The sequence below is a fragment of the Pogona vitticeps genome, chromosome 3 (assembly GCF_051106095.1).
Source record: "Pogona vitticeps strain Pit_001003342236 chromosome 3, PviZW2.1, whole genome shotgun sequence".
In the NCBI taxonomy this organism is placed as follows: domain Eukaryota; kingdom Metazoa; phylum Chordata; class Lepidosauria; order Squamata; family Agamidae; genus Pogona; species Pogona vitticeps.
This window is the reverse complement of record NC_135785.1, coordinates 83,207,782-83,232,520: the sequence shown is the minus strand read 5'-3', so window position 1 is coordinate 83,232,520 and position 24,739 is coordinate 83,207,782. Positions and strand designations below refer to the sequence as shown.

The following is a 24,739-nucleotide window of genomic DNA, read 5'->3' as shown; positions in this document are numbered from 1 at the left end:
AACAGGCTGTGCATCTTCCTTAATAATGCCTTGTATATCGGTCTCTCAGCGGCAGGCCTCAGATGTGGAAGGCCTTGGCAAATGAAAGCACTTTACGGTGGTTCTAATACTGCTTTCATATAATTGCCTTGTGAAGCAGTATTCCTTCTTTATGTAGAAATAGGAATAGAAACAGTAATAGGAGTTTGTTTTTTAGTATTCTGAAGTGCATATCCAAGGGCTGCGGAGACTGAATGTGCATAAGGGCAAGGCAAGAAGTGGTGAAAAGTTTGCTGGTTTGGGAGGGGAGTTTGTTGGTTCCTTCTCAAGAGGCTGAGCAGCTGATGGTGAAATTTGAGAATGCTTTGCAGGGACATCACAAGTACCTGAGATTAATTTGAATTGCATTTCCTGCAGTTGCTTGATAGACTAGTGGTTCTCAAGCAGTGAGACCCACATGATTTGTGTTACACAGAAGTAGTTCCTGTGGGATGTATGGTTCTTAGAAACATTACTAAGAATCCACTCTTCCTTAGCCCTCATGTTCATTGTTGTAAGCCGCCCAGAGACCTTTGGGTAGAGTGGGCAGCATATAAATAAATAAATAAATAAATAAATAAATAAATAAATAAATAAATAAATAAATAAATAAATAAATGTTCTACAAGTGTGATGGTTTATCAGTTATGTCTACTACAAATTATCCATCTGTGATCTTTAAGAATTATAGAATGCTGAAGTTGGATGGGGTCTTTAAGGCCAAGGAGTCCCAACCCTCTGCTTAATGCAGGGATACAAATCAAGGTATATCTGAGAAATGGTTGTCCAATTTTCTCTTGAGTGCCTCCAGCATTGGAGCACTCGCCACATCCCAAGATGATTGGTTCCATTGTCATACTGCTCTTAGGAAGTTTTTCCTGATGTTCGTCTGAAATCTGGCTTTCTGTAACTTGAGCTCATTATTATATGTCTTGCGTTCTAAGTGATTGAGAACAGATCTTACTCCTCTATATCAGTGGTTCTTAACCTTGGGTTACTCGGGTGTTTTTGGACTGCAACTCCCAGAAGCCTTCACCACCAGCTGTGCTGGCTGGAGTTTCTGGGAGTTGCAGTTCAAAAACACCCGAGTAACCCAAGGTTAAGAACCACTGCTCTATATGACCATATTTCAAGTATTTGAAAAGTGCTATCATATCTCCCCTTAGTTGTCTTCTCTCAAGCCCAAACATGCTCAGTTCTTTCAGTCTTTCCTCACAGGGCTTGGTTTCCAGTCCCCTGCTCATCTTTGTTCCTCTCCTCTGAACTCATTCTCTGAACTCACATCTTTAAAGTGTGATGTCCAGATTTGGACACAGTAGTCAAGACCAGTCCTTTATTGTCTTTCTCCCAGTAAGGAACATCTCTTGCTAAACTCAGCTCACTCTCAGCTTTTATCTTCCTAGCTCCATCCTTGCAATATTTTGCTGCTTGTCTGTACTCTATGGCCTGAATATCCCTACACTTCCTATATGTGTCCTTTTTTATTTGCGTGTCCTCTCTGGGCTTTTTGTGAAGCCACTTTGGTCCCCTTCCCCCCCCCCCAATCTTCCATCTTTTTTCTTATTGGAATTGTTTAGGGTTGTACCTTCAGAATTTCTTTTTTAAAAGAAATTCCCACCTATCTTGGACTCCTTTTGTTAGGCTCTTCTGCCATGGGACCTTACTTGTCTAGTTCTGAGCTTATTAAAATTAACTTTCCTAAAACTGAGCATACATGTGTGGCTACATTCCACTTTTGTTTCCTTTGAAATCAATAACTTGAGTAGAAGATGATCATTGCCCCCCAGAGTTCCCCTTACTGACAGTTCTTTCATCTATATTGAGTAGAATCAATTCCAGGATGGCTAATCCTCTAGTTTCTTTCTCCACTTTTTATAGAAGAAAATGATCAGCAGCACAAACCAGGAATTTCTTGGAAGGGCCATACTTTGGCTGGATTTTCCTCCCAATTGATACCACGTTAATTGAAATCTCCCACTACTATTGCATTGTGATTCTTTGGAATTCTTGCGGTTTGTTTTTCAAAGGTATCATCTTGTCCTTGATTGCATAGTTGGTAGCAGACTCCAACTTCCATGTTCCTTCTGTTTTTCTCCCCAGTTATATCAGTCCATATGCCCTCAATGCGACAGAGACGTTCATTCTCCTGTATTTCTGTGCAGGAATAGGTATTTTTGACACACTGTGACCTTTTTATTCTTTCTGTTCACTTTGAACAATTTATATCCTTCAGTTGCAGTATTCCAGTGATGAGAGCCATCCCACCAAGTTTCAGTTATCCCTATCAAGTCATATTTATCTTCCTGAACTAAGATTTCTTGTTCTTTTTTGTTTCCCATACTTCTGGCGTTTATATATACTGTAAATACGAGAGATTGTGTGATTTATGACCTGCTTTCCTTTGTACATTTTTTTAATTTATAATTTTATTTTCAAAACTATTGGGTAATGGGGAAGGAATACAAAAGGCAAAGGGTAGGGGGGGATGGAAAAAGGGTTTTGAGAATAAGAAAACATCAAATGCATAATCATTCAACCTTTCATATCAAGTATATAAACATCTAATCTATTCATGTTCCAATAAAGGTTCCTCTTTCTTCTTCTTTTTCTTCTTTTGACTATTTTGTCTATGTGTTAACCTCTTTAGCTTTCAGCTTATACATGTAATACACTTTCCTTTGTACATTTTAATGAAGATTATTATTGGGTCCCATTAAAGTAGCTTGATCCGTTCCTCTTACTGTGTGTAAACCTTCATCTATCTTTACCTCTGAGCTTGCATCTCACTCCCCCTTCGAATTCAGTTTAAAGCCCTCCAGAGGAACTTTGAAATGTTGTGGCCAAACACCTTTTCCCCAGTCCTTGTGAGGTGCAATCCACCAATTGGCAGCAGTCCATCCTAGCAGTCCATGAAGCGTAGCCCATGGTTCTAAAATCCAAATCCAAGCCAACTTGGGTTATTTTTAAGGAGAAAGGCAGGATAAAATTATTTTGAATGAATAAGTGAATGAATGAATGTTGGCCCCACTTTCATAGCTAGTTGTTCATGCAGAGTATTTCACTTTCCTTTTCTATTCCTCTTCTGAGTACTGGTAGGAAAAACAAGAAAACTGTCTGGGCCCCAAAGTCCTTAAGTTTCCTTCCCAGAGCTTTAAAGTCTGACCAGATTTCTTCATAGTTTTTCTTTGGTGTGTCCTTTGATCCCGTGTGAATGAGAAGAAAGAGGTATATATCTAGGTATATATCTGTGTGTTTTATGAGCCACGGCAATACTTCTATCGTATTCCTAATCCATCTTCCACAGAGATAGCATACCTGGCAGGTGCGTGGATCTTCCCAGCATATTTCAGTCTCAGTCCCATGCCATAGGGAGTCTCCTATTACAACTGTTTTTCTTTCCCTCTCCCTTTTTTGTAGGCCATGGGTTCAGTGACTGCTTGGGCTGAGGTACAGCCTTTCCCATGTCCTCCTGGGAAGTCTCCTGTATGTCTTCCTCTTCATGCTCTCTGGCAGACTCCTCTTTAAGACTCAAAGTGGTTTTGCAGTTCCACTGGGAAAGAGTGATATCTCCTTCTAACGGGGACTCTTTTCCATGGTGCTTCCTCTGCTATATTTGTTCTCTCTTCAGCATTTATCCTCCTCTGATTTGTCTTTCTGTTCTTCCACCTCCAGTGCCTCCCTTGGCTGCTGCTACTTGAGAGTTCTGTCTGTGTATCCTTCATCTTCTCTTACAGCCTTAAGAATGGCCAGTTCTTTTACAGTGGTGCCTCGCTTAATGGGTGCCCCGTTTGACGAATCTGCATAGCGATGGCTTTTTTGCTATCGCAAAAGCGATCGCATTGCGATGTTTTCTATGGGGAAAAATCGCCGCCGCTGGGCTTTGGAAGTGGCTTCCGAAACCCAGCGGCGGAGATGAGAGTGAGGGGTGGGTCGGTCAGAGCCGGGAGGAGGGCAAGGCTCGGGTGTTCCTGTCCGCCCTCCTCCCAACCCCTCACCCCCTTCGCCGTCGCCACTGGGCTTTGGAAGTGGCTTCCGAAACCCAGCGGCGGAGATGAGGGTGAGGGGTGGGTTGGGCAGAGCTGCTGTTAACATAACAGTGACTGCTCTTTCTTGCCTGCCTTGAAGAATGCTGGGGAAGTCTACTAGTAGATAACTGTATCCAGAAACATTTTGTTAGGGGCCTTTCCTGTCAAACTCCTGTTAGCTCCAGCATGCTAATAGTAATTTGGGACAGTCCATGTTTCTCCAAATCCACGGTTCCCATTCCCCATCAGTTTACTGTGAATGAGAAAGATAGTCTAGAATCCATTAGATGGTTTGTGCTTGTCTAGTGGGAAATGTGCAAGTCTTGGTAGAAAGTTGCCATTCATGAACAGTGTGCTGATTGCATCCTGGGTACATGCCTGATTAGCAATGCAACCAGTATCTCATTAAGAAGTGGAAATTTGGTGCTAACTTAATGCTTGTATAAGCAAATCTCCAGTTTGAATCTGTTGTAACAGATTGTCTGCAAACATATAGGTGTCATTCTCGGGGGGGGGGGGAATGGTGGGTTGGATTGTTTTTTTTCCCCTGGCTTCTTTGGTAGGTTGATTTCTAGGACATGAGAGACAGAAAACAGAGGATTGCTGTAGAAAATGACTGTGGAGCACTGGAGAAGGCAGTAGGGGAGGGCTAAGAGGATCACTCACTCTCCAAATGTTGAACTTCAATTCCCGTCATGTACGCCAGCATAGCCATTTGCTGGGGTGATGAGAATTGTAGGACTGGAGGGTTCACATCTCTTCCACTTGATCTAGATTCGAGATGGACACAAACCACTGGTTCGGCGCTTCGTGCTGGTTCAACGGATAGCTGAACAGGTGTTCTGCAGTTTGGCACCCCGCCTCCTCTGGCAGATGCCCACTCGGACGCACTGCCCAAATGAGGTAGGAAAGGGAAGCCAGGAGACTGCCTCTGAGCGGGCTGGATGCCAAACTGCAGAACATCTGTTTAGCTGTAAATTGAACCGGCACGAACTGCTGAATCAGTAGTCTGGATAAGTCACTGACAAACCCATAGTCTTGAATGGAGAACAACAAAGTTAGATTAGGCCCTCAGTGGCAAGAGGTTTGCCTTTTTAAATTTTTAACAAATCACTTCTTTATGAAATAGCATTATAAAGAAATAGGGGTCCTGTTTTTGATGTAAGTGTACAATTCATAGACCACTGAATGAACTGAATATACTTGCATGTGTGAGTTACAAATTTCTTGTGCATGAAATCTAATGACTTTTTTCACTGTTTAGTGAACCTGTTCATGCCAGGAAACGTAAGAATGAGAGTGTAATTGAGAAATATGAGAAGATGCCACGGCGCATGCAGGCTGAGCCTGAGAAAGAACTGATTCATCTGCTTCCCATCAAAGACAGGCACGGAATCATTCCGCAGACCATGGAAAAGCCAGGTAAGGCACCATCAGGATTGCCAAGCAAACTGTCAGTATATGATCTCAGAGATATCCACATTGAAAATTTTAAAGCATGTGCTTTTCCTTCCAGTTGTTAGAACAGAAGAGGAGGAGGAGGAGGATACAGCAGAAGAAGTGGAAGCAGAAGAAGGTAATAAATATTTTTAAAGTAATAATTTGGAAGCTTGAAATGCTAATTGAATTTTCATTCAGATGTTATCCCTTTTGGGACATTTGCTTTATTGGTCCAGAGAACATTATGTGGCTTCTATTCTTTTTTGAATTACTTGGATAGAGGAAATAAGATCAGATTGCTTCTGCCAAGGAAACAAATTGCTTTTAAACTGCTCCCAGATGTTACATTTAGAAAGTCAAGGAAAGTCTGAAAAGGAAACTGGAAGCAATCTAGGTCTTTGAAATTGTATATTATTCAGTTGGTTCAACAGCCATTAGCAGAGACTTTCAAATAGAATTTCCTTTGCTATTTGTTTACTATTTTATAATAAGGGTTTGGCAAAGGACTGATCAGAGTAGATTGTTGAGTCTTTCAGATGCCCACCCTTGTAGGCTTTAATCTAAAAACCTTTTCTGTATAAATTGCATATGCAATGTGCATGCTCATTATGTAGGACATTAACTGTTTTCCTTCATCACTAGCCCTCGAAGAACCTTTGCCTGTTCTCACTGCTGAAGAACTGTTAGTTTACAGAAGAAAGAAGCTGCAAGAGAAGAAAATACACATTGCTTCCTTAGCATCTGCTATCGTTTCTGACCCAGATAACAATGTAAGTAATGTTCAGGCTTCTTTCAAACCAGCCCATTGAAAAGGTAAAATAATGTCAGAAAAGCAGCAGATGATCATGTAAGCGCATTGGAAATTCTGCATTGCCTAGCTTGGCATGGTCAAGTCCCCACAGTGGTTCATATGCTGCTGTCCATGTTTTTAGCCTACTGACTTTGGCTAGTTCCTGTGGCTTTTGTTACACATGTGGGGGACAAACAGCATAACATTCAGTTGTTTCCAGCTGGCAGTTCATGAGTCCTTGCTGGAATTCTTGTCTTTGCTCTAAACCAGTAGGTGTGTATACCCTGAGAACTGCAGCAGAGACTCTTACCGTTTTGCCAGCTAGAAGCACCTTAATGTTAAGCCATTTGTCTTCGGCATGTATGACAAATGATTTACAGTTTTGTATTGTTATTTTATTGACTGGAAGTAACCAGTCCTTTTCTCTCAAGGAAACATCTAAAAGGATGGCTTTATTTTTCCTATCACTGTGATTTTTTTCAAAGTGAAAGCAGTCACATCATGCATTATTCCAAAAAGAAGGGATCCTTGTTTTAAGGACCACTGTAATTTAGAAAGATCCAAAATGCATTTGAGTAAAAGTGGTGGTTTTTTTTTTTTTTTTTTTTTTTTTTTTTTTTTGTAGTTGGGGTTTTTGAAGCTCTTTGTGCATATGTAAACTATGGTAGGTTTACTTGTATTGATCAGTGTGTATTTCATTCCTTGAGCAGATAAAGAAACTGAAAGAATTGCGTGCAATGTTAATGGAACAGGATCCCAATGTAGCTGTGATTGTGCGGAAACTGGTGATGATTTCTCTGATGGAGCTATTTAAAGATATTACTCCATCTTACAAGATCAGGCCTTTGACTGAGCACGAGAAAAACACAAAGGTGAGGTTACAGGATTTTTGACAGTGGTTTTTTTTATAAAGTTGGCTGGGGTGGTGATGGTTTCAGACTAGTTATGTTTTGCACAAAACAGAAACAACCACCTTGCATTTCTGAAATTTAAGCTTCCTCTCAGAATTGCTGGGTAATCTCTTTTCCTAAATCCTACTTGCAGGACCTTGAAAATAGTGTACCACTCATGGTAATTTGTTGTCATTTGGAAAGCCAGTGTGATGAAGTAGTGAGATGGCTGGCTAGAACTCAGGGGATTCAGGTTCCACTTGGTGCTCAACCATGAAACTCATACTCTGTCTGTCTAACCTTCCTCTCAGGATAAAGGTGGTGAGTAAAGGAAGAGCATCATAGAAGAATCTGAGCTCCTTGGGAAGAAGTCCTCAAAAAATTATAATAACATTGTGTTGGGTGTGCTATTACTGAAGTACATTGGAATTTTTAGTACAGTTATGTAATAGTGTAAAAAGGTGGAAATTAAAATAAACCTGAAACTGAAAATACCTTTAAAATACCATTTTCTTCTTGTTTTAGCCACTTGGAACAAGTAGGGGAGATAAGTGTAAGCATGGTGGGGTAATTATAGTTCTGTGCCTCATAGGTGCTTTACAAAACTTCACAAACTATAAGGTAATGAAAGATGGCTGTCTACTGTCCACTTACTTATTTATATTTGATTTATATAACATCCCATTAGTTCAAGAACTTCAGAATACTTGTATTGCCGATAAATTCAGCATATGGCCATCTTAAAGTAAACATTTTATACTTTAGACATTTGCAGATGAATGGCAATATGGCAATCTCCTACCTTCCAGACGTTGAACAAATTTGCGCAGCTATGTTTTATTGTACCAGTATGAAGTGAAGTCTTCCAAAACTTAAAATGCTTTGCAATTCTTGTGCAGTGGTTTTGTGACAAGACACTTCTCCAATGTCTCTGATTATCCATAGGTTAGAAAAGAAACTCAGAAGTTAAGAGAATTTGAAGAAGGCCTTGTGAGCCAATACAAGTTTTTTTTAGAAAATCTGGAGCAAACTGTGAAAGGTAAAGTGGCTGCGTATGTAGCATTCAAACAGGGTGAACCATTGTATTTTGTACTTTCAAAAAGCAAACAACAAAGTGCGTGTGAGAAATATACTGTGCTTACAGATTGGGAGGCTCCTTATTACTAATGAACAATTCAGCAAGAGTTAAATGCTAATGCTTATTTTCCCAACTGAATGTTGGCTTAGATACCCCCTTTCCCTGAAAATAAGACATAACCTGAAAATAAGCCCTAGTATGAGTTTTCAGGATGCTCATAATATAAGCCCTACCCCCCAAAATAAGCCCCAGTTAAGTGAAACCCCACCCTTTACCATTGTGCAGCACTGTACAGCAACCAGAAGAAGCTAACATGACCATATGAATAAATGTAGATTGTTGTACATGAAAAAAATAAAACTTCCCCTGAAAATAAGCCCTAATGTGTTTTTTTGGAGCAAAAATTAATATAAGACCCTGTCTTATTTTCGGAGAAACATGGTATCATTTCAGCCTCTGTGTGTTTGCAGTCCTTAAGAGCATTTCAACCTTCCTTTCTCTGTAATTGTCACAAGAATGATAACTCATTTCTTCAGAGGCGATAATTGTCAATGGAGTTTTATAACTTACCATAGTGTTATTGAATTAGAAGTGGCTCCAAAGGTCCTACATTTTAACCACTTACATTGCCCTTCTAAAAACATTTTGCATACCTGTATTTAATAATCCATGGGAGAGACTGGGAGCTGGTGGTTCCTAGTTGTTTTACTATCCCATGGAGGTGGTAGGTATGGCAGGAAATTGGTTGCCTGTAACCTGAATGATCCGACAGGGGAGAGAGCAGATCTTTTTTCTTAAACTCACTGTGCTTTGTGCAGCATCTTCTGCAGTGTCACCCTAAAAGTGCATGTGAATGTTGTTAAAAAGATTTTAGAGCAGTGGTTTTTAAGCTAACGGTCCCAGTTTCTCTTGGGCTGCAGCTCCCAGCAGGCCTAGGATTTCAGAGAGTCATAGTCCAAAAACAGGAGAGTGGACATATTGTTTGAGGCTATCCTTTTACTGGGAGGTGTGTATGTGCTTCCCACTTTGGGGGGCAGGGAATGTGCGCAAGCGTATGCTCCTGCAGAGAGCATAGCCATATAGAATGTCCTAAGTATGGCATTTACAGTGGTGCCTCGCTTAACGATTTTAATTGGTTCAAAAAAAAACATTGCTCTGGGAAAACATTGTTAAGTGAAACACCGTTTCCCATAGAGATGCATTGAAAACCGGATAATCCGTTCCAAATGGAACGGATTGCCATCTTTAAGCGAAAATCCCCATAGGAAAAAACGTTAAGCGAAACCCATTGAAATGCATTGAAGCCTATTTCAATGGGGGGGAAAATTCACAAAAAATTCAAAAAGACTCAGAACAAAGCCAAATTAAGTTAACGAAGGTTTTATTAGGTGCACTAACGATTCCAAGCATTTTAAACATTTTTTAAACATTTTAGAATATTTTAAAAATAGCAAAAACGGGGCTGTAAAAAAAAAAACATTAAGCGAAACAAGGGGACCTAAAACTGTCATCGTTAAGTGAAGCATGGTCCCGAAATCACCCATAGGGAAAATCGTTAAGTGAAGCACAAGATCACTCCAAAAAAGCCATCGTTAAGTGAAATTTTCGTTGTACGAAGCAATCGTTAAGCGAGGCACCACTGTATTTTACTTTTGACATATTTGTTGTTGGCATTTTGAGCCACTTCACTAAAGAATTATTAAATCTAACACTTGCATGCTTTTTCCAAGCTCTGTTTGAAACGTTTGCCTCTTTCTCATCTACAGTTGTAAGTTGTGGTGTCCACTTACAGTAGATTTAGTTTTCTGTATTTTCTTACCCTGTTATGATGATTTGCATAAGATTCTCCCAAGCCTAGATGTAACTGTACCCACCTTAAGTGTCCTGGGAAATGGTTCAGGGTTAAAACCTGCTAATCTGTGAAGGCAGATGTAGCTTAATAAAAGTAATGCTAATTCTTCATTCAAATAACAGATCAAAACATTGGCCCGGGTCCAACAGGGTATTTATGACCTGCCCGCTGCTGCTTTCTTTAGTGAATTTGGGAGGGGAAAGACTCTGGAGCGTGTTTCAGAATGGCACTGAGGGCTGTTGGAGGGAAAGGAGGGTGAGGAAATTCTGTCCCATTGGCACTGCAGTGCCATTGTGATACGGGATGTTGGATTTAGGCCATTATTAGCAGAAGCAAAGCAATTAGAAAGCTGGTATGGGTTGTGTCCAGCAAAGCTCCCTCTGACAAAAGGTGGCTTTGATCAGTTTTCAGGGATTTTCCCTTCCCCGTGTTGTAGCCTATCTCATTTTGGTAGATCCTCTGACCCTCTGGAGGGGCTCTTCATGGACTCTGGAGGTTGCTGTGGGAAGGAGGCAAGAATTACTCAACTTTAGTAACCTTCCTTCCGTGAGGGCTACCTTGGATATGTAGCACAGTGAGAATTAAAAGGATATGACAATGTGTAGGTCCTTCCCTGCTTTCTGTGATGTTTCTCTCCCCCCCCCCCGGAGAAAGTGTTAGAAAAGCTAGAGAATCTGGGAAGGAAAACCACTCAGGCTGACCACAATATCTCCCCTAGACTGGAAGCAAAGGAAGGTGAAAAAAAGCAACGTGATTTCGCTGAAGGCTTACAAAGGCCTTGCAGAGATTGCTGTGAAATGCCTATGTGAGCTGCTGGTGGCCCTGCCTCACTTCAACTTCCACAACAACATTATTGTACTGATTGTGCCACTCATGAACGATTCTTCGAAGCAGGTAGGTGGCCCACATTAGCTGATGTTGCTCTCATGCTGAAAAATTTGGCTTTAAATGCATAAACCATAAATTAAAACTTGGAACTTCTCAGATTTCAGAAATGTGCTGTGATGCAGTGAAGAGCCTCTTCAAGCAGGATAAGCTAGGATTTGCCTCACTCGGTGTGGTGAAGGTGATTTCTGGCCTTGTGAAAAGTCGAAATTATGATGTCAGACCTGAAGTGAGTTTTTCAGTGTGTCTTTTATTTTATTTCATTTTTTTAAGATGGGATGATTTGATCCTCTTATTATGAGACAAGGGCATATTTAAAAATGCTGTTCCTTTTGAAGCAGTGTCAGTTCTATTCACAGGCAAAAACAGTAGTTTTGTCCAGGATATGTTCATGGATTAGTATCCTGCTTAAGTCTGGCCACTGCGTTGTCTTCATTGGATGTGAGAGTGTGTCTTAGATTTTTTTTCTTTCCCCTCCTATGAACTATGCTTTTAACACATTTGAAAAACATATCCCTTTGAATTATCTGTAGGTATTGTTGACACTTCTTCACCTAAGAATTAAGGAAGTAGAAGTAAAAAAAGATGCAGAAGATATAACACCAAGGAAGAGGTTCATGTCCTGTAAAGACAAAAGGAAAAATCTATCAAGGATGCAAAGAAAGGTACTTTGCTGAACAAGTATTACTTGAATTTAATTAGAAAATTAGCCATGGCTGTTGCTTTTGTTTGTTTTGGCCTGGATCTATAGCATTATAGTGTGTTTCACAGCTGAAGCAGATTTTGAGTTAGTTTGAATGCTTTCCTGTGACAAATCCCTGATGAGGGAGCAGCTGCTATTAGAAAGGAAATGCTTAAAAGACCCACTGAACATAGGGAATTTCCTTTGGTACCTCTGTACTGGGGATGCTCAGTGCGGTGTAGTGCTTGAGAGAGCGAGCACGGGGAGAGTGCCTTGCCTTCCTCAGAGACTCAGCCGGTCCGCGGTTCCAGAAAGGTTGGGAACCACTGGTAAAGAGGATATTGTGACGAACTTGGATCCAGGAGGCTTGGGTTTGAATCCCCACTCGACTGTGGAAACTAACTGGGAGTGTACAATAAGTAGACCAGTCCTTAAATATCTCGCCTACCTTGAAATCCCCATGGTTCTGACTTGAAGGCACAGAATAACACCATGTCTGTAGTGAGCCCCTGAATTGTTTTATCTATGCTTGTAATCATTTTGTGACCCTGTGTACAGAATTTTGAGAAGCAAAATTGTTACTCCAGTGACAAACATGTTTTTATACATTTCTGCGTTTCTCCCATTTGTTGCTTGGGCATTTTGGGGTGGATGAATTTTTTTAAAAAACTGGAACTGATTAGCCTTTGTATTGTTGAGATGTTCTCAGTAGAGCTGAAAACACTCCTAGCACTCGTCCTCCAAACATGTTTCAGAGGATCGGGAATACACCACAGGCTTGCACGCTCCTGCCATTGCCCGTCTTGGTTCAGACACCAAGTGCAAAATATAGTCAGGATGTGGCGGCAAATTACACAAGCTATCTGCAGGAGGAAGCAACTAACTAAATTTAGAGCTCAAAAGAGAAGCCAAAGGCAATCTATGATTTATAAAATTGGAAGCATTTCATGTAAACTCACTTTAAAATGTTTTGTCAGTGATAATAATAAGGTGCCACAGATTAATAACTGTGATGAACTTCCCAGGGTTTTCTGGGTATAAAGTATTCGGAAGTGGCTTCTCAGGTCCTTCTCCTCCTTGCAGTGTTGGTTGCCCAAGGCCGTACAGGAGGCAAGGCAGGTAACTCTGTCAGTCACAGACACTTTAAGTGATCTCATCTGGTCTCTCGGAAGTTTTGGACCCCCGACTCCTGTTTTTGCAGCCGAGAGCGACAGCCCACTCAGCTGTGTCAGCTAATATTGTCAATAATGCAGCAGTATTTGTTGCCTCATGTAAGATTTGTTCATTCTAGTGGAAGAAAGCAGAGGAGAAGCTGGAGCGAGAACTCTTAGAAGCAGAAGCCTCAGAGAATGCAGAGAAAAAATTGAAACTGGTAACTTTCCCCCTCATGTGTGTGAACTAGTTTTGGGATTTGATGTTGTGTGGAAAGAGACTATATCCTGTAGGACTTAATCTGTATTCTTTATTTTCATTTTGATGGGTTTTGGAGTCTGATCATAGACTGTTGGTGGCATGTATGTGCAATTATCCAATTTATAGGCTGATACAATGACCCTTGGGGGTCCTTTCCAGCTCTACAGTTCTGTGATTCCCTGATCATGGACTGTGGAGTTAGCCTGCATTGTTGGTTGCTTTTGCTCAATACTGTCATTTAGACAGTGTATGAGTGCCATAACAGTACTGATCTGTTCATTCTTTAACACATTCAGTAAGTACTGGTTTATAGCATTAATTATTATTTTGTTGGTTGTTCTGTGACCACCTCTATGAAAATTGATAATTCCGCAAACCAATAAATAAAAACTGAGTTTGTTAGACATTAGTGAGTTGCTGGGAGGTAGGGATGAAATTAAGGGGCTTTGGATAAATAGCTTCAGGATTCAGTTGCATGTGAAAAGAAAATTGTTATTTAAACATAGACGAATATTCCATGTGTTCCCATTTCTCTGTTTTCCCTTACAGCACACAGAAACCCTGAACATTGTGTTTTTAACTTACTTCAGAATTCTGAAGAAAGCACAGAAGTCTCCCCTTTTGCCAGCTGTGTTAGAAGGTCTTGCAAAGTAAGAATTTCAGAGTTTAAGTTCTAACTTCGATGGGTTTGGATACTGCTGCCAAGCAATATTCTAAACAATGTGTGTAGCTGAATTAGTCCTGCTGCACAGGCCTGGGGTGTTTTTGGAAAAATTGTGCTATCTTGATTTGTCAGGACTACACTTTTGGTGTGGTTTTTCTCTCAACAAGCCAAAGATGTAGTTCCTTTTTAGTAAAGGTAAAGGTTTCCCTTGACATTTTTAGTCCAGTTGTGTCCAACTCTAGGGGGCGGCGCTCATCGTGCTTTTCAAGCCATAGAGCCAGCGCCTGTCCGAAGACAGTTTTCCATTGTCACGTGGCCAGCGTGACTAGGGAACGCTGTTTTTACCTTCCCACCGAGATGGTACCTATTTCTCTACTCGCATTTACGTGCTTTCGAACTGCTAGGTTGGTGAGGAGCTGGGACAAAGCGACGGGAGCTCACTCCGTTGCGTGGATTCGATCTTACGACTGCTGGTCTTCTGACCCTGCAGCACACAAAGGCTTCTGTGGTTTAGCCCACAGCGCCACCACGTTCCTAGTTCCTTTTTAGGTCAATAGAATTCTGGGTACTCCTTTTCTACAAACATGATCATTGTTTGTAATAGTCACTAGATAAGCATATACACTTAACTTTAATATGAAAAATCATTGCTAAAATATGTGATAAACAACTTATTTATTAAAATTTTATGCACGTCATGAAGCTTTTTTTTTTAGCATGGCCTTCTCATTTTGCTTCCAAATGGTTACTGGAAAGTAGAGATAGGCATGAACTGCCGGTTCAGCAGTTCAGGCTAGTTCATTTTTCAGCCAAACGCATGTTCGGCAGTTCCCAGCCCCACCTCCTCCAGCTGGCGCCTACTCAGAGGCAGCGCTTGTAGGAGGTGTGGCAGGGAAGCTGGGGAACTGCTCCTGAGTAAAGCGCCCACCAGAGGAGGCAGGGCTGCGAAATGCCAAAAATCTGAAAGACAAACTGGTACAAACCACCAAACTGATGGTTCGTGCCTATGTCTACTGGCACGTGAAATAGAATATTGATTGTTGTGGTGGCAAATCCTGTGTGATTATATCAATTAAAGCAATATAATTGAAATAGATTGGTTTCAATTGAAAGAAATACCTGCAGAATCATGAATGTAACTCTTCTTGATTTTAGGTTTGCCCACCTCATAAACTTGGAATTTTTTGATGATCTTTTGATAGTTCTTCATTCTCTTATTATGTCAGGGGTAAGTTTATCCACCGTCTTAAGAAGCAAAAATTTTTTATTTTATGCCAAGCTGATACAGTTTTCAGTCTTAGGAGCTACATGTAGCATTAGCTGAGGAACTGGGGGTTGTTGCTGTTGTTAATATATTTTTCCCACTTTTCTCCTTAAAAGGACCCAATATGGCCTTTATGTGTGTGTCTGTGTGCATACACATACCTCGCATACATACCAGTGATCCTTCTTTCTTAAGAGAGGTAGAAGCCTATTTTTACCCTGTCCCCTAACAGTCAGTCTACTGACAGTGGGGAAAGAGTGTTTTTTTTTTATGAACCATGAGGAAGCAAGCAGCTCAAGCTAGGGAGGTAATTTGGCACATGAAGATATCAAGGCCCAATGGGGAGGCAGTCTTTGTGATTTATATATTTTATTTCTAGGTGCTGAGCCACAGAGAGAGTCTGCACTGTATTCTTTCTGCTTTTCATATTTTGTCCGGTCAAGGTAAAGGGCTTTGATTTTCCTGTTTTTGCAAGTTAATCAGATTGAATCCTTTTGCTTGACAAACTTGAGAGTGATCAGTGATGAATTAAAAAGACTTTAATACTGTTAAAGGTTTTGAATCTGTCTCCAGTCGAAAGGGTGGAATACAGTTGGTCGGGAAGATAGTAAGAAGGCAGTACACAGTTTGACTCTGGGCTAAAATAAGTGGCTTTGTTGTTCTTAAAATATCTGTAAAACAATATTTTACTGTACTCTTACCAGTCGCCAGTGTATAACTTTCAAAAGGAAATAGAGCTAAGTAGGATTGATTCCAAACATCTTGCCGCTTAACAACTATTTGCAATTACAAACCCAATCTGCTTAAATAGTATTATTTCTGGTAGGTGATGTCCTCAACATTGACCCTTTGAAGTTCTACACACATCTTTACAAGACATGTTTTAAGCTGCATGCAGGTAAGCCCCCAATTAAGATATCTTGAATATTGTTGTCTTTAATTATTGCCTTGATGTTGCTGTTGCTGCTGTCTCGACTTACATACCCCACATAGTATAGCATTCTCAGGGCGCTTTACCATGTGATTATGCAAGGAACACTTTACCTCCCCCAATGAGCTGGGTCCTTGGAATGGAAGGCTGAGTCAACCTTGAGCCAGCTGCCTGAACCCATTGGGATTGAGCCCAGGTTGTGAACAGAGGCTTGACTGCAGGACCATAGTTTAACTATTGAGCCATGGGGCTTGGTGTATTGAAGATTTGTTTGAAATACAGTGGTGCCTCGCTTAATGAGGATAATCCGTTCCAGGAAAATCGCCGTTAAGCGAAAACATCGTAAAGTGAAATTAAAAACCCCATTGAAACCCATTTATTGTGTTCCAACGGGGTAAAAACTCACCGTCCAGCAAAGATCCTCCATACGGCAGCCATTGTTGCTGCCTGTATAGTGAGGAATCCGTCCCTAAACACAGCGGGGAGCCATTTTAATTACCCAGTGGCCGTTTTGAAACCGCCGATCAGCTGTTCTAAAAACATCGTTTTGCGAAGAATTGGTTCTTGAAGCAGGGAACCGATCATTGCAAAGCGAAATTCCCCCATTTAGACCATCGTCGTAGAGTGGATTCATCGTAGTGCGGGACAATCGTAAAGCGAGGCACCACTGTATGTATATAATTGAAAATGCATTACTCTTCTGTACCTTAGTTTGTGACTGTCATCTTGTAGTTAGCATTGTTTAGTGATTTAAAAGGTTGAAAGCTGCTTTTTATACTTTGTGATAGATTGGTCGAAAATCCCTGCCTAGATAGTTAATTCATAGATAAATGTGATGTGTATTCCTCTGGCTCATCACCAAAGAAACTAGAATTAGCCTTCAGTATACATCTGTAGTGGATTTTTATATTGTGCCCCCCCTTCGCATAGCAGACAACTTTTAAGGTTCTTAATTGTGAATCTTGTTTGAATAAAGCAAAAGGGATAGAAGAAGAATTTTGGATGCCTTCAGTTTTTCAGGTGTTATTCAGGATTTGCGTTTCCATCCTAAAATGAATTTTTATCCCTCTGTATTGAAGGAGCTACAAATGAAGATGTGGCAATAATGTTGCAGTGCTTGGATGTGATGCTCACCAAGCGTCGGAAACAGGTGTCCCAGCAGAGGGCTCTTGCTTTTATAAAGCGCCTTTCCACACTAGCCCTCCATGTTCTTGCAAATTCCAGTATTGGGATCTTGGCAACCAACAGAACATTAATGCATGTAAGTTTTTAGTAACATGTCTGACATTATGGAACTCAAAGGGAATCACTGTGCTTAGAAGGGAATGAGTGCCTTTTCTCTCCCCTCTGTTACCACTTTAACCACATGGAAAGCAGTTCATCTGCAGAGACGTTCCTGCTTGTATGCAGGCTGTAAAATGGAGCAAGAACCTTGGACATTTAGGGTTCTTTCTCACAGGTAGAGCCCATACATGCACAAGAATGTCTTCTCTACATACAAATTGCTTTCTGCATGGAGATTATGACAGTGTAAAGGAGAGAGATCAGGTGCCCTCCTCTAAGTTTGCTGATTCTATACGCATAAGCATATCCTGAATAGGGCCCCTGCAGACTTGTGGCTACAGTCCCAATGGTTTAGTTGTTGCATAAAAGCTTACTCTTTTACAATTCATCTAGCATTTGAGGCAACACGTCGTAGATTAACAACTCTCCTTTTCTCCTGTCCTTGCCAAATACAGTGGTGCCTCGCACAACGGGCGCCTCGTAGAGCGATGAATTCGCTCTACGAGGCCGTTTTTGCGATCACAAATGCGATCGCAAAACGGTGCCCGTATAGGCGGGAAATCGCAGAACAAAAGTCGGTAAGCTGCTCGCTTACCAACCTTCACTTTGCGACCCGCCGATCAGCTGTTCCGCGGCTTCAAAATGGCCGCCGGAACAGCCGAAAGGGGCCGGGGTGCAGCGTTTTCGCGCCCTTGGTAAGCAAGGGGAGCGCGCGAAAACACTGCGGAAGCCCCGAACACAGAGACCATATTACCTGTTCGGAGATCATCTTTTCCTGTATTACTTAATTTATTTTGTAATCCAGACATGGTAACAACTATGTAATTTTTCTTAACATTTTGTGTGGAACTTTCTTTTGTTTAAATATTCCCCTTGGATGATGATATTAAAGACTTTTCCAAAGACCGACCTTCTTCTAGACAATGAATCTCAAGGGAGTGGACTTTACCTTCCAGAGTTGGATGAACCAGAATACTGTAATGCACAGAATACTGCACTGTGGGAATTGCATACTCTACGGGTGAGTGGTATAGAAGTAAATCTTATTGTTCTGCTCTACGTTTGTAGCTTAAGACAGTGGTCCCCAACCTTTTTAACACCAATGACTGGTTTAGTTGAAGACCATTCTCCCAAGGACTGTGGGGGTGTCTGTGTGTGGGGTGTGTGTGCGTCTGCATGTGTGCGTGTGTCTTTGCGGGTAGGTGGGGGTGCATGCTGGGGTGTGCATGCATCTGTGGGGGGCATAGGGCGTGCATGGATGTGGGGGATGGGGGTGTGGGGGAGGACAGGCAGGTGTGTGTGCATGTGCGGGTGGTGGGAGGCGCGCACACATGCATAGGCGTGTATCCTTTTGGCCCTCAAAGATCTGTCTCCATGGCCCAGTTCTTTTCAAGGCCACAGAGTGGTACCAGTCTGCGGCCCAGGGGTTGGGGACCCTTGGTTTAAGACATTCTTTTTATTATTATTTTATTAATCTTAGAACTGCAGAGCTGGAAAGCACCCTATGGATCATCGAGTCCAGCTCCTGTCATGGAGGGGCAGTGAGGAACTGAACTCACAAACTCTGGCTCTGCAGCCAGAGACCCAAACCTTTCTTCTTCAAAAGATAGTTCTTCAACAGTTTGAACTTGAAGTTTCAATTTGGGGGATTGAATTCTCAAGTTTCACTCATTATTTTCAGCTTTGGAAATCTTAACTTTTTTTAAAAAAGCATACAGCATTTTTGCTCTGTATTTCTGCTTTGCAAATTCCAATGTTTGCACCATCTCTGAATATTCTAATTATTCAGGAGTTGTTGTCCATATTTGAAGTATCCAAAGCCTCAGTATCTTTCTCTTTGTGGCTTTTATTGAAAGCCAAATTACATTGCTGTATAAGCCTTATTTAGTCTTCCCCAACATTCTCATCTACATAGAGGTTGCGCACATTATCAGGAACAGTGCCAGACCAGCTCCTTCTACTGTCTCTTTAATCATGGAAATGTGACTCTGTGAAGTGGCGGTTGCTTTTTCCAGGTACTGTCTCCATGTGAGCTATTCACCTCCCAAAAATCGGGACCCTGCTTCCTGTGGATGGGCAACCCAGTTACTGGAGTTTCTCCCTCTTGCCAAGCATCCCATTGTTCATTGAGTGTTTATTGCCAAGCAAGTTAATGACTCGGTTCTTCATTAAGTGTCTAGTTTTGGAATGTGTGAAACTCAAAAATACAACAAAATAATGAAATAGATGTTCAAATTGACATGGCAGGTGGATGGGTGGTGTGCTTCCCATTCTATTTCCTGCCTCTCCTTCCTGCATATTTAACCAACAGCTTATAAACCAGAGATAATACAATGTTGATTAATATAGTCTTTGGGGTCAAAGAGCAAAATGCAATTTATTAGTGTTTTTAAAAAACGGTACAACTCTTAATCTGTCATTAATACCTTTTTTAGAGGCACTATCATCCAATTGTTCAGAAATTTGCGGCTCATCTTGTAGCTGGTGCTCCAAGTGAAGGATCTGAAGCTCTTGGGCATGAATTGAGTCGGAGGTGAGAGAAATGACTGTGTTCACTTTGCAAAATATGTGTAAGATTAAAATAAGATTTTAAAAGCTGCTCAGCTTTTGCTTTTGGCTCTGTATATGATATAGAGTTATGTGTGTGTGTGTGTGTGTGTATGTGTATATATATATGTGTGTGTGTGTGTGTGTGTGTGTTAGTCATATTCTGCTTTAGATTGTAAGAACAGCTGTGCTGGATGGTGTGGAAGATCTGGCATCCTGTTTTTCCTAAGCAGTCAACCACTTGATTCTGAGAAGCCCCCAAGCACACCACGAGGGCAGCACAGTGGTGCCCCGCATAGCGACGATAATCCATGCAGCCAAAATCATCGCTATATGGATTCGTCGCTATGTGAAATAAAAAAGCCCATAGGAATGCATTAAAACTTGTTTAATGCGTTCCTATGGGCAAAAAAATTACCTTTATGCGAAAATCCTCCATATGGCCGCCATTTTCGCTGCCTGGTAAGCGAGGAATGGGCGTGAAAACACAGCGGGCGGCCATTTTTTTTACCCGGCGGCCATTTTGGAACTGCCAATCAGCTGTTGGGAAAACATCGTTATGCGAAAATCGATAAGCGAAACAGCTTACCGGTCATCGCAAAGCGATATTTTCCCATTAGAAACATCGTTATGTGATCGCAAAAACGATCACAAAAAAATTGTCGCTATGCGGATTCGTCGTTAAACAAGGCGTCCGTTAAGCGAGACACCACTGTACTGCCTCCCCCACCATTTTATAGCTTAAATCTGCAGGTATTACTTAGTAAAGGTAAAGGTTCCCCTTGACATTTAGTCCAGTCGTGTCCCATTCTAGAGCGCGGTGCTCATCCCCGTTTCCAAGCCGTAGAGCCAGTGTTTGTCCAAAGACAGTTTCCGTGGTCACGTGGCCAATGCGACTAGACACGGAACGCCGTTATCTTCCCACTGAGGTGGTACCTATTTATCTACTCACATTTACATGCTTTCGAACTGCTAGGTTGGCAGGAGCTGGAACAAGTGACGGGAGCTCACTCCATTGTGTGGATTCGATCTTATGGCTGCTGGTCTTCTGACCCTGCAGCACAGAGGCTTCTGCAGTTTAACCCGTAGCGCTGCCACGTACTTAGTACCCATGGCTAATTGCTCAGTGGAAGGCACCTTTCAAAATTCCCTACTAGCCTACATATGAAGTGAGGAGTTCAAATGGTTAAAAAAATCTTGATAGAATTGTAAACAGTGTTCACTGTGGAGGGTTATCCTAGTGATAGAATGGAGAGTGGTCTGTACACTTAGGGTGACATAAACCTCCTCTTACTCTGTTCCCCTTCAGTGTTTTTTCTTCTGATGTTCATAGGTAGTGTGGCGCATTTTAAAACTACTTGAGTTTATATCTGAAGAGTTCCATGGCTTTCTAATCTGTCTACATATGCTAAACGTTACTAATATCTGTGATTCATTTTTTTAAAATACTTGTTCTGAGCACTAGTTTGTGGATTTTTGGTTTGTTGTTGTTGTTGTTTTTGAAATATAATATTAAGATGAAACTCATGACTGTCCAACGCAGATCACCTACAGAACTTTTTGAGGCCTACAGTATGAAGGGAATGACATTCAATCCTCATGTTCCATCAGTTGCTCCGAGGAAAAAGGTATTTTCCTACTATATTTTCCTAAAGCTTGAGATGAGAAATTTTAGGTTGAGCTTTTACAGACGTTTACATCCAATCTATGAAATTATGATACACATTCATTTCAGGGCAAACCTTTTCAAGGGGAATCATTTCTCAATGAAGATCTGAATGAACTATTTAAGACTCATCTTGCAAAACCTGCTGTCCAAGGAGCCCTGGATTTTGCAAAACACCTAAGAACTTTGCCTGTGTCATAGCTACTTACCAAGCAATTTGAGCTATTAAATACAACCAGGTGTCGGAAAGAAAAGGTGGTCTGTTCTGCAAGTAATTCGGACAATGTTTTGACTGTTGATACTGGGTTTTTTAGGATCTAAAGTCTGTAAATAAGCAACATAGCATGTTTCATACATTTTAGAACATTCAAGAATTCAGAAATTGCGATTCTGTGCCGATCAGTGACATCTGTAGGCTGCTAAAGTTGGAAGTGGCTTTGATGGTTATATAAATATTGTACAGTATTCACAGTGCAAAATTATGTTTTTTCTAAAAATAAGGATTGACTTTTGGAGAACTGTTTTAATTTAAAATACATATTAAATGAAGAACTGTTTCATTGTTTTGTTGACTTAAGTGGGGTATACAAATCCATAAAAATAGCAAAATGAACCAAAACAACAAATTAGTCTTAAACCTCCACCTGCCTGGTGTAATCATTATCATCATCTTAGAACTGCAGAATTGGAAGGGACCCTGTGGATCATTGCGTCCAGTTCCCAACCTCTGGCTCTGCAGCCAGATGCCTGAAACAGCATACTAGTAGTTCTGATACCTGACATGATGTATGTGGAATTTTAAAAAGTAATGTTGAATGAGATAAAATGGGTTGTCTGAGTTGTTGACTTCATGAATTTTAAAGGTACACGGAATCAACCAAGGCTGCAGTGGGAGTTCCTTTGTGCATCTCAGACAAATACTGGGCCTCTGTGGCAGAAAAGCACAACAGTAACAGCAGTTGTTAATGCTGATACAGTAGAGCAAATGTGTAAGATTAACTTAAATATTCCTCTTTCTCCTACAGTGAAATGCCCTCAGATGGCATTACACTGCTCCTGTTGTAGCTGAATTGGGACAAATGCTAGAATAATGAAGTTGGAAGGAAAAATTCATTGCAGAATGTCTACAAAAATTACTATATTTTTCCACTACTGTATACTTTTGTCCAAAATCTTTAGACTAAAAATTGAGGGTCGTCTTATACACGGAAGTAAGCTGAGGAGAGAAGAAGCACAAATGGAGGGGAAAGCAGGGATCAAAGTGATCCTGCAGGATGGATTTGATCTTTGCTTTCTCCTCTGCTTACTAAGTCCCATAGGGCTTAGCAAAAGGAGGGGGGAAAGGATAAATGCAATTCCGTGGCTGTATAAAGGGAAAAGGGATCAAAACGATTGTGCAGTGGCAGGATTGCTTTGATCCCTTTCCCTCTCCTTTTGCTAACCCCCGTGCAGCTTAGCATGAAGGGAGAAAGCAGGGATCAAAGCAATCCAGTACTTTGATCCCTTCCTCCCTACACTTGCTAAGCCTCACTTAGATTTCTTAATTTTGGGTTAGAAAAGCGTGGGGGTGGGGGTGGTCTTATAGCATCAGGCCAAAACTAGACATTGAACACACTAGTATGTCACAATTTGTGATAGTTTCCTTGAAAACTAAAGCAGGTTGTGTTTAAGTAGGAAATGATAGAAAATACTGGTTAAAACGCTTGTCACTGAGCCTGCCTATAGCTAGATTTGAGAAAGGAAAAGCCAAAGAATTTGCATTCAGTAACGCATAATAAATAGTTTGGCCTTAAATTATAATTTAATGCTATGTATTACATCATCCATAGTGTCTGTCCTTTTCAAAGCACTAAAAAGAGGAGCAGCAGGTAGAAGAGATCTAAGCATTATCTTCTGTACAGCCCCTTCCTCTCTTTGTAGTGATTGGTAGATTAAAAAGTAAGTGTCCTTGAATGTAGAGCGTTTTCCCTATATTTGAGGGAATGTAAATAGAATCCCCCTTTGGATCTTCCTGTTCAGTGCAGGAGAGTGAAAATTTTGAAGGTCAGTTTGTGTGGTGAGCCTGCAGATCACCATCCTTGTGTCCACTAACATCCCTTTGCATTCAGGCAAATACCTGCACAAGCTTAATCTGATTGTGGTGGCTGAAGATACAGATATGCCCTTTCTTGGGATGTGCACTGACCAAGTTTTGTTCAGACCTGTTTACAAGTCCTAGGGGCCACTCTGTCAACTCGTGTTTGAATGCAGACTTTTCAGTTTGGGGGTCCCTCCATCTTCATGCCTCCCATTGGGCTCATATACAGATTTGCTCTGTTTCAAAGGAGTGCTTGTTTGATTTGGGCAAGTGCTGAATCTCTCCCTATCAATTCCATTTGGTTCAGCATTGAATCAGATCTGAAGCCCCCGCCCAGCCCAGCCCTAAAAGTTTCCTTTAAGATTTCTAACATTTTTATTGGAAAGACTTTGGCTGAAATCCAGTAGTAAGTTACAGCTGGAGAAGGCCCTTTGAATTAGTGGGAGTTCTGTTGCTTCAATATGCCTACTCTAGTTGCAGCTTACTACTGGAGTTCAACCAGTTAATACATCATCTGTAACTTTGCAGTGGCATGCATCTTGCCTAAAGGAAGGAGAACCCAAAGCAGCTCTGACGCTTATGGGAACTGATCAACACCGTTAATAGTCTAGCTTTCTCCTCAAGGCGGCACTGTCTCTGTGTCTCCATGCAGAGTCACACAGCACAGCTGTTTCTTCTTGGTTGATCCAGTAATGAATTTACTACTTTCCGATAACAAACTTTCATTGTCATTTCCCTAAGAATAAGCATAAATGTTTTTTTTAATTTAAGTCTTGACCTTCCTTTCCCTTTAACTCCCAGTCAGTTTATAATAATCAGCTGAATTTGTTTTCTTCTTTCATCATGGCATTCACTTGCTTTCCATCTGATCTGAAGGGGCCTTTCTGTCCTTGAGGTGACTAGTATATTTTGCAAGCAGTGAGAATTAAGCTTTGTAGAATATCCAATCTGATTATGACTTCACATTCCATTCAGGTTCAAGCTGTCCCCCCCCCCACCCCACATCTTGCTTTCTTTGAACTTTAATTAACGGAACAGTCCCATTTCTTGATTTATTCACACAGTATCATCCTTGGTGGGCAGCAAGTGCTTTACTGTTGCTGGAGGTTTACATATGGTTTTGCACATGTCTGCTTCAAAATAAGTGCTATTAAATATAATTGGACTTTATCCCAGTGAAGTAAATATAGAATTACAGCCTTAGTTTTGTATTACAGTTATTAAAAGGCAACA

General features: G+C 41.1%; 1 protein-coding gene across 5 annotated transcripts in view; it reads left to right on the top strand.

Annotated features, from left to right (window-relative positions):
* Nucleotides 1-24,739, top strand: part of NOC3L (NOC3 like DNA replication regulator) — a 52,412-nt gene that overhangs the window by 4,665 nt on the left and 23,008 nt on the right. For 3 of the 5 annotated variants that reach the window (XR_013543963.1, XR_013543965.1, XR_013543964.1), the window contains exons 4-21: nt 5,308-5,465; nt 5,560-5,619; nt 6,126-6,253; nt 6,984-7,145; nt 8,109-8,202; nt 10,812-10,987; nt 11,079-11,207; nt 11,512-11,643; nt 12,952-13,032; nt 13,623-13,723; nt 14,893-14,965; nt 15,381-15,444; nt 15,828-15,899; nt 17,012-17,193; nt 18,109-19,231; nt 19,652-19,749; nt 21,307-21,391; nt 21,499-21,989. Coding sequence is in view for 2 of the 5 variants with exons in the window: in XM_072995316.2 (XP_072851417.2) it covers nt 5,308-5,465; nt 5,560-5,619; nt 6,126-6,253; nt 6,984-7,145; nt 8,109-8,202; nt 10,812-10,987; nt 11,079-11,207; nt 11,512-11,643; nt 12,952-13,032; nt 13,623-13,723; nt 14,893-14,965; nt 15,381-15,444; nt 15,828-15,899; nt 17,012-17,193; nt 18,109-18,237; nt 19,652-19,749; nt 21,307-21,391; nt 21,499-21,630 (2,056 nt within the window). In the remaining 3 variants the exon portion in view is untranslated. Of the gene's footprint in view, nt 1-5,307; nt 5,466-5,559; nt 5,620-6,125; nt 6,254-6,983; nt 7,146-8,108; nt 8,203-10,811; nt 10,988-11,078; nt 11,208-11,511; nt 11,644-12,951; nt 13,033-13,622; nt 13,724-14,892; nt 14,966-15,380; nt 15,445-15,827; nt 15,900-17,011; nt 17,194-18,108; nt 19,232-19,651; nt 19,750-21,306; nt 21,392-21,498; nt 21,990-24,739 lie in introns of those variants that run through there. The other 2 variants (XM_072995316.2, XM_078391330.1) reach the window with 2 other exon arrangements.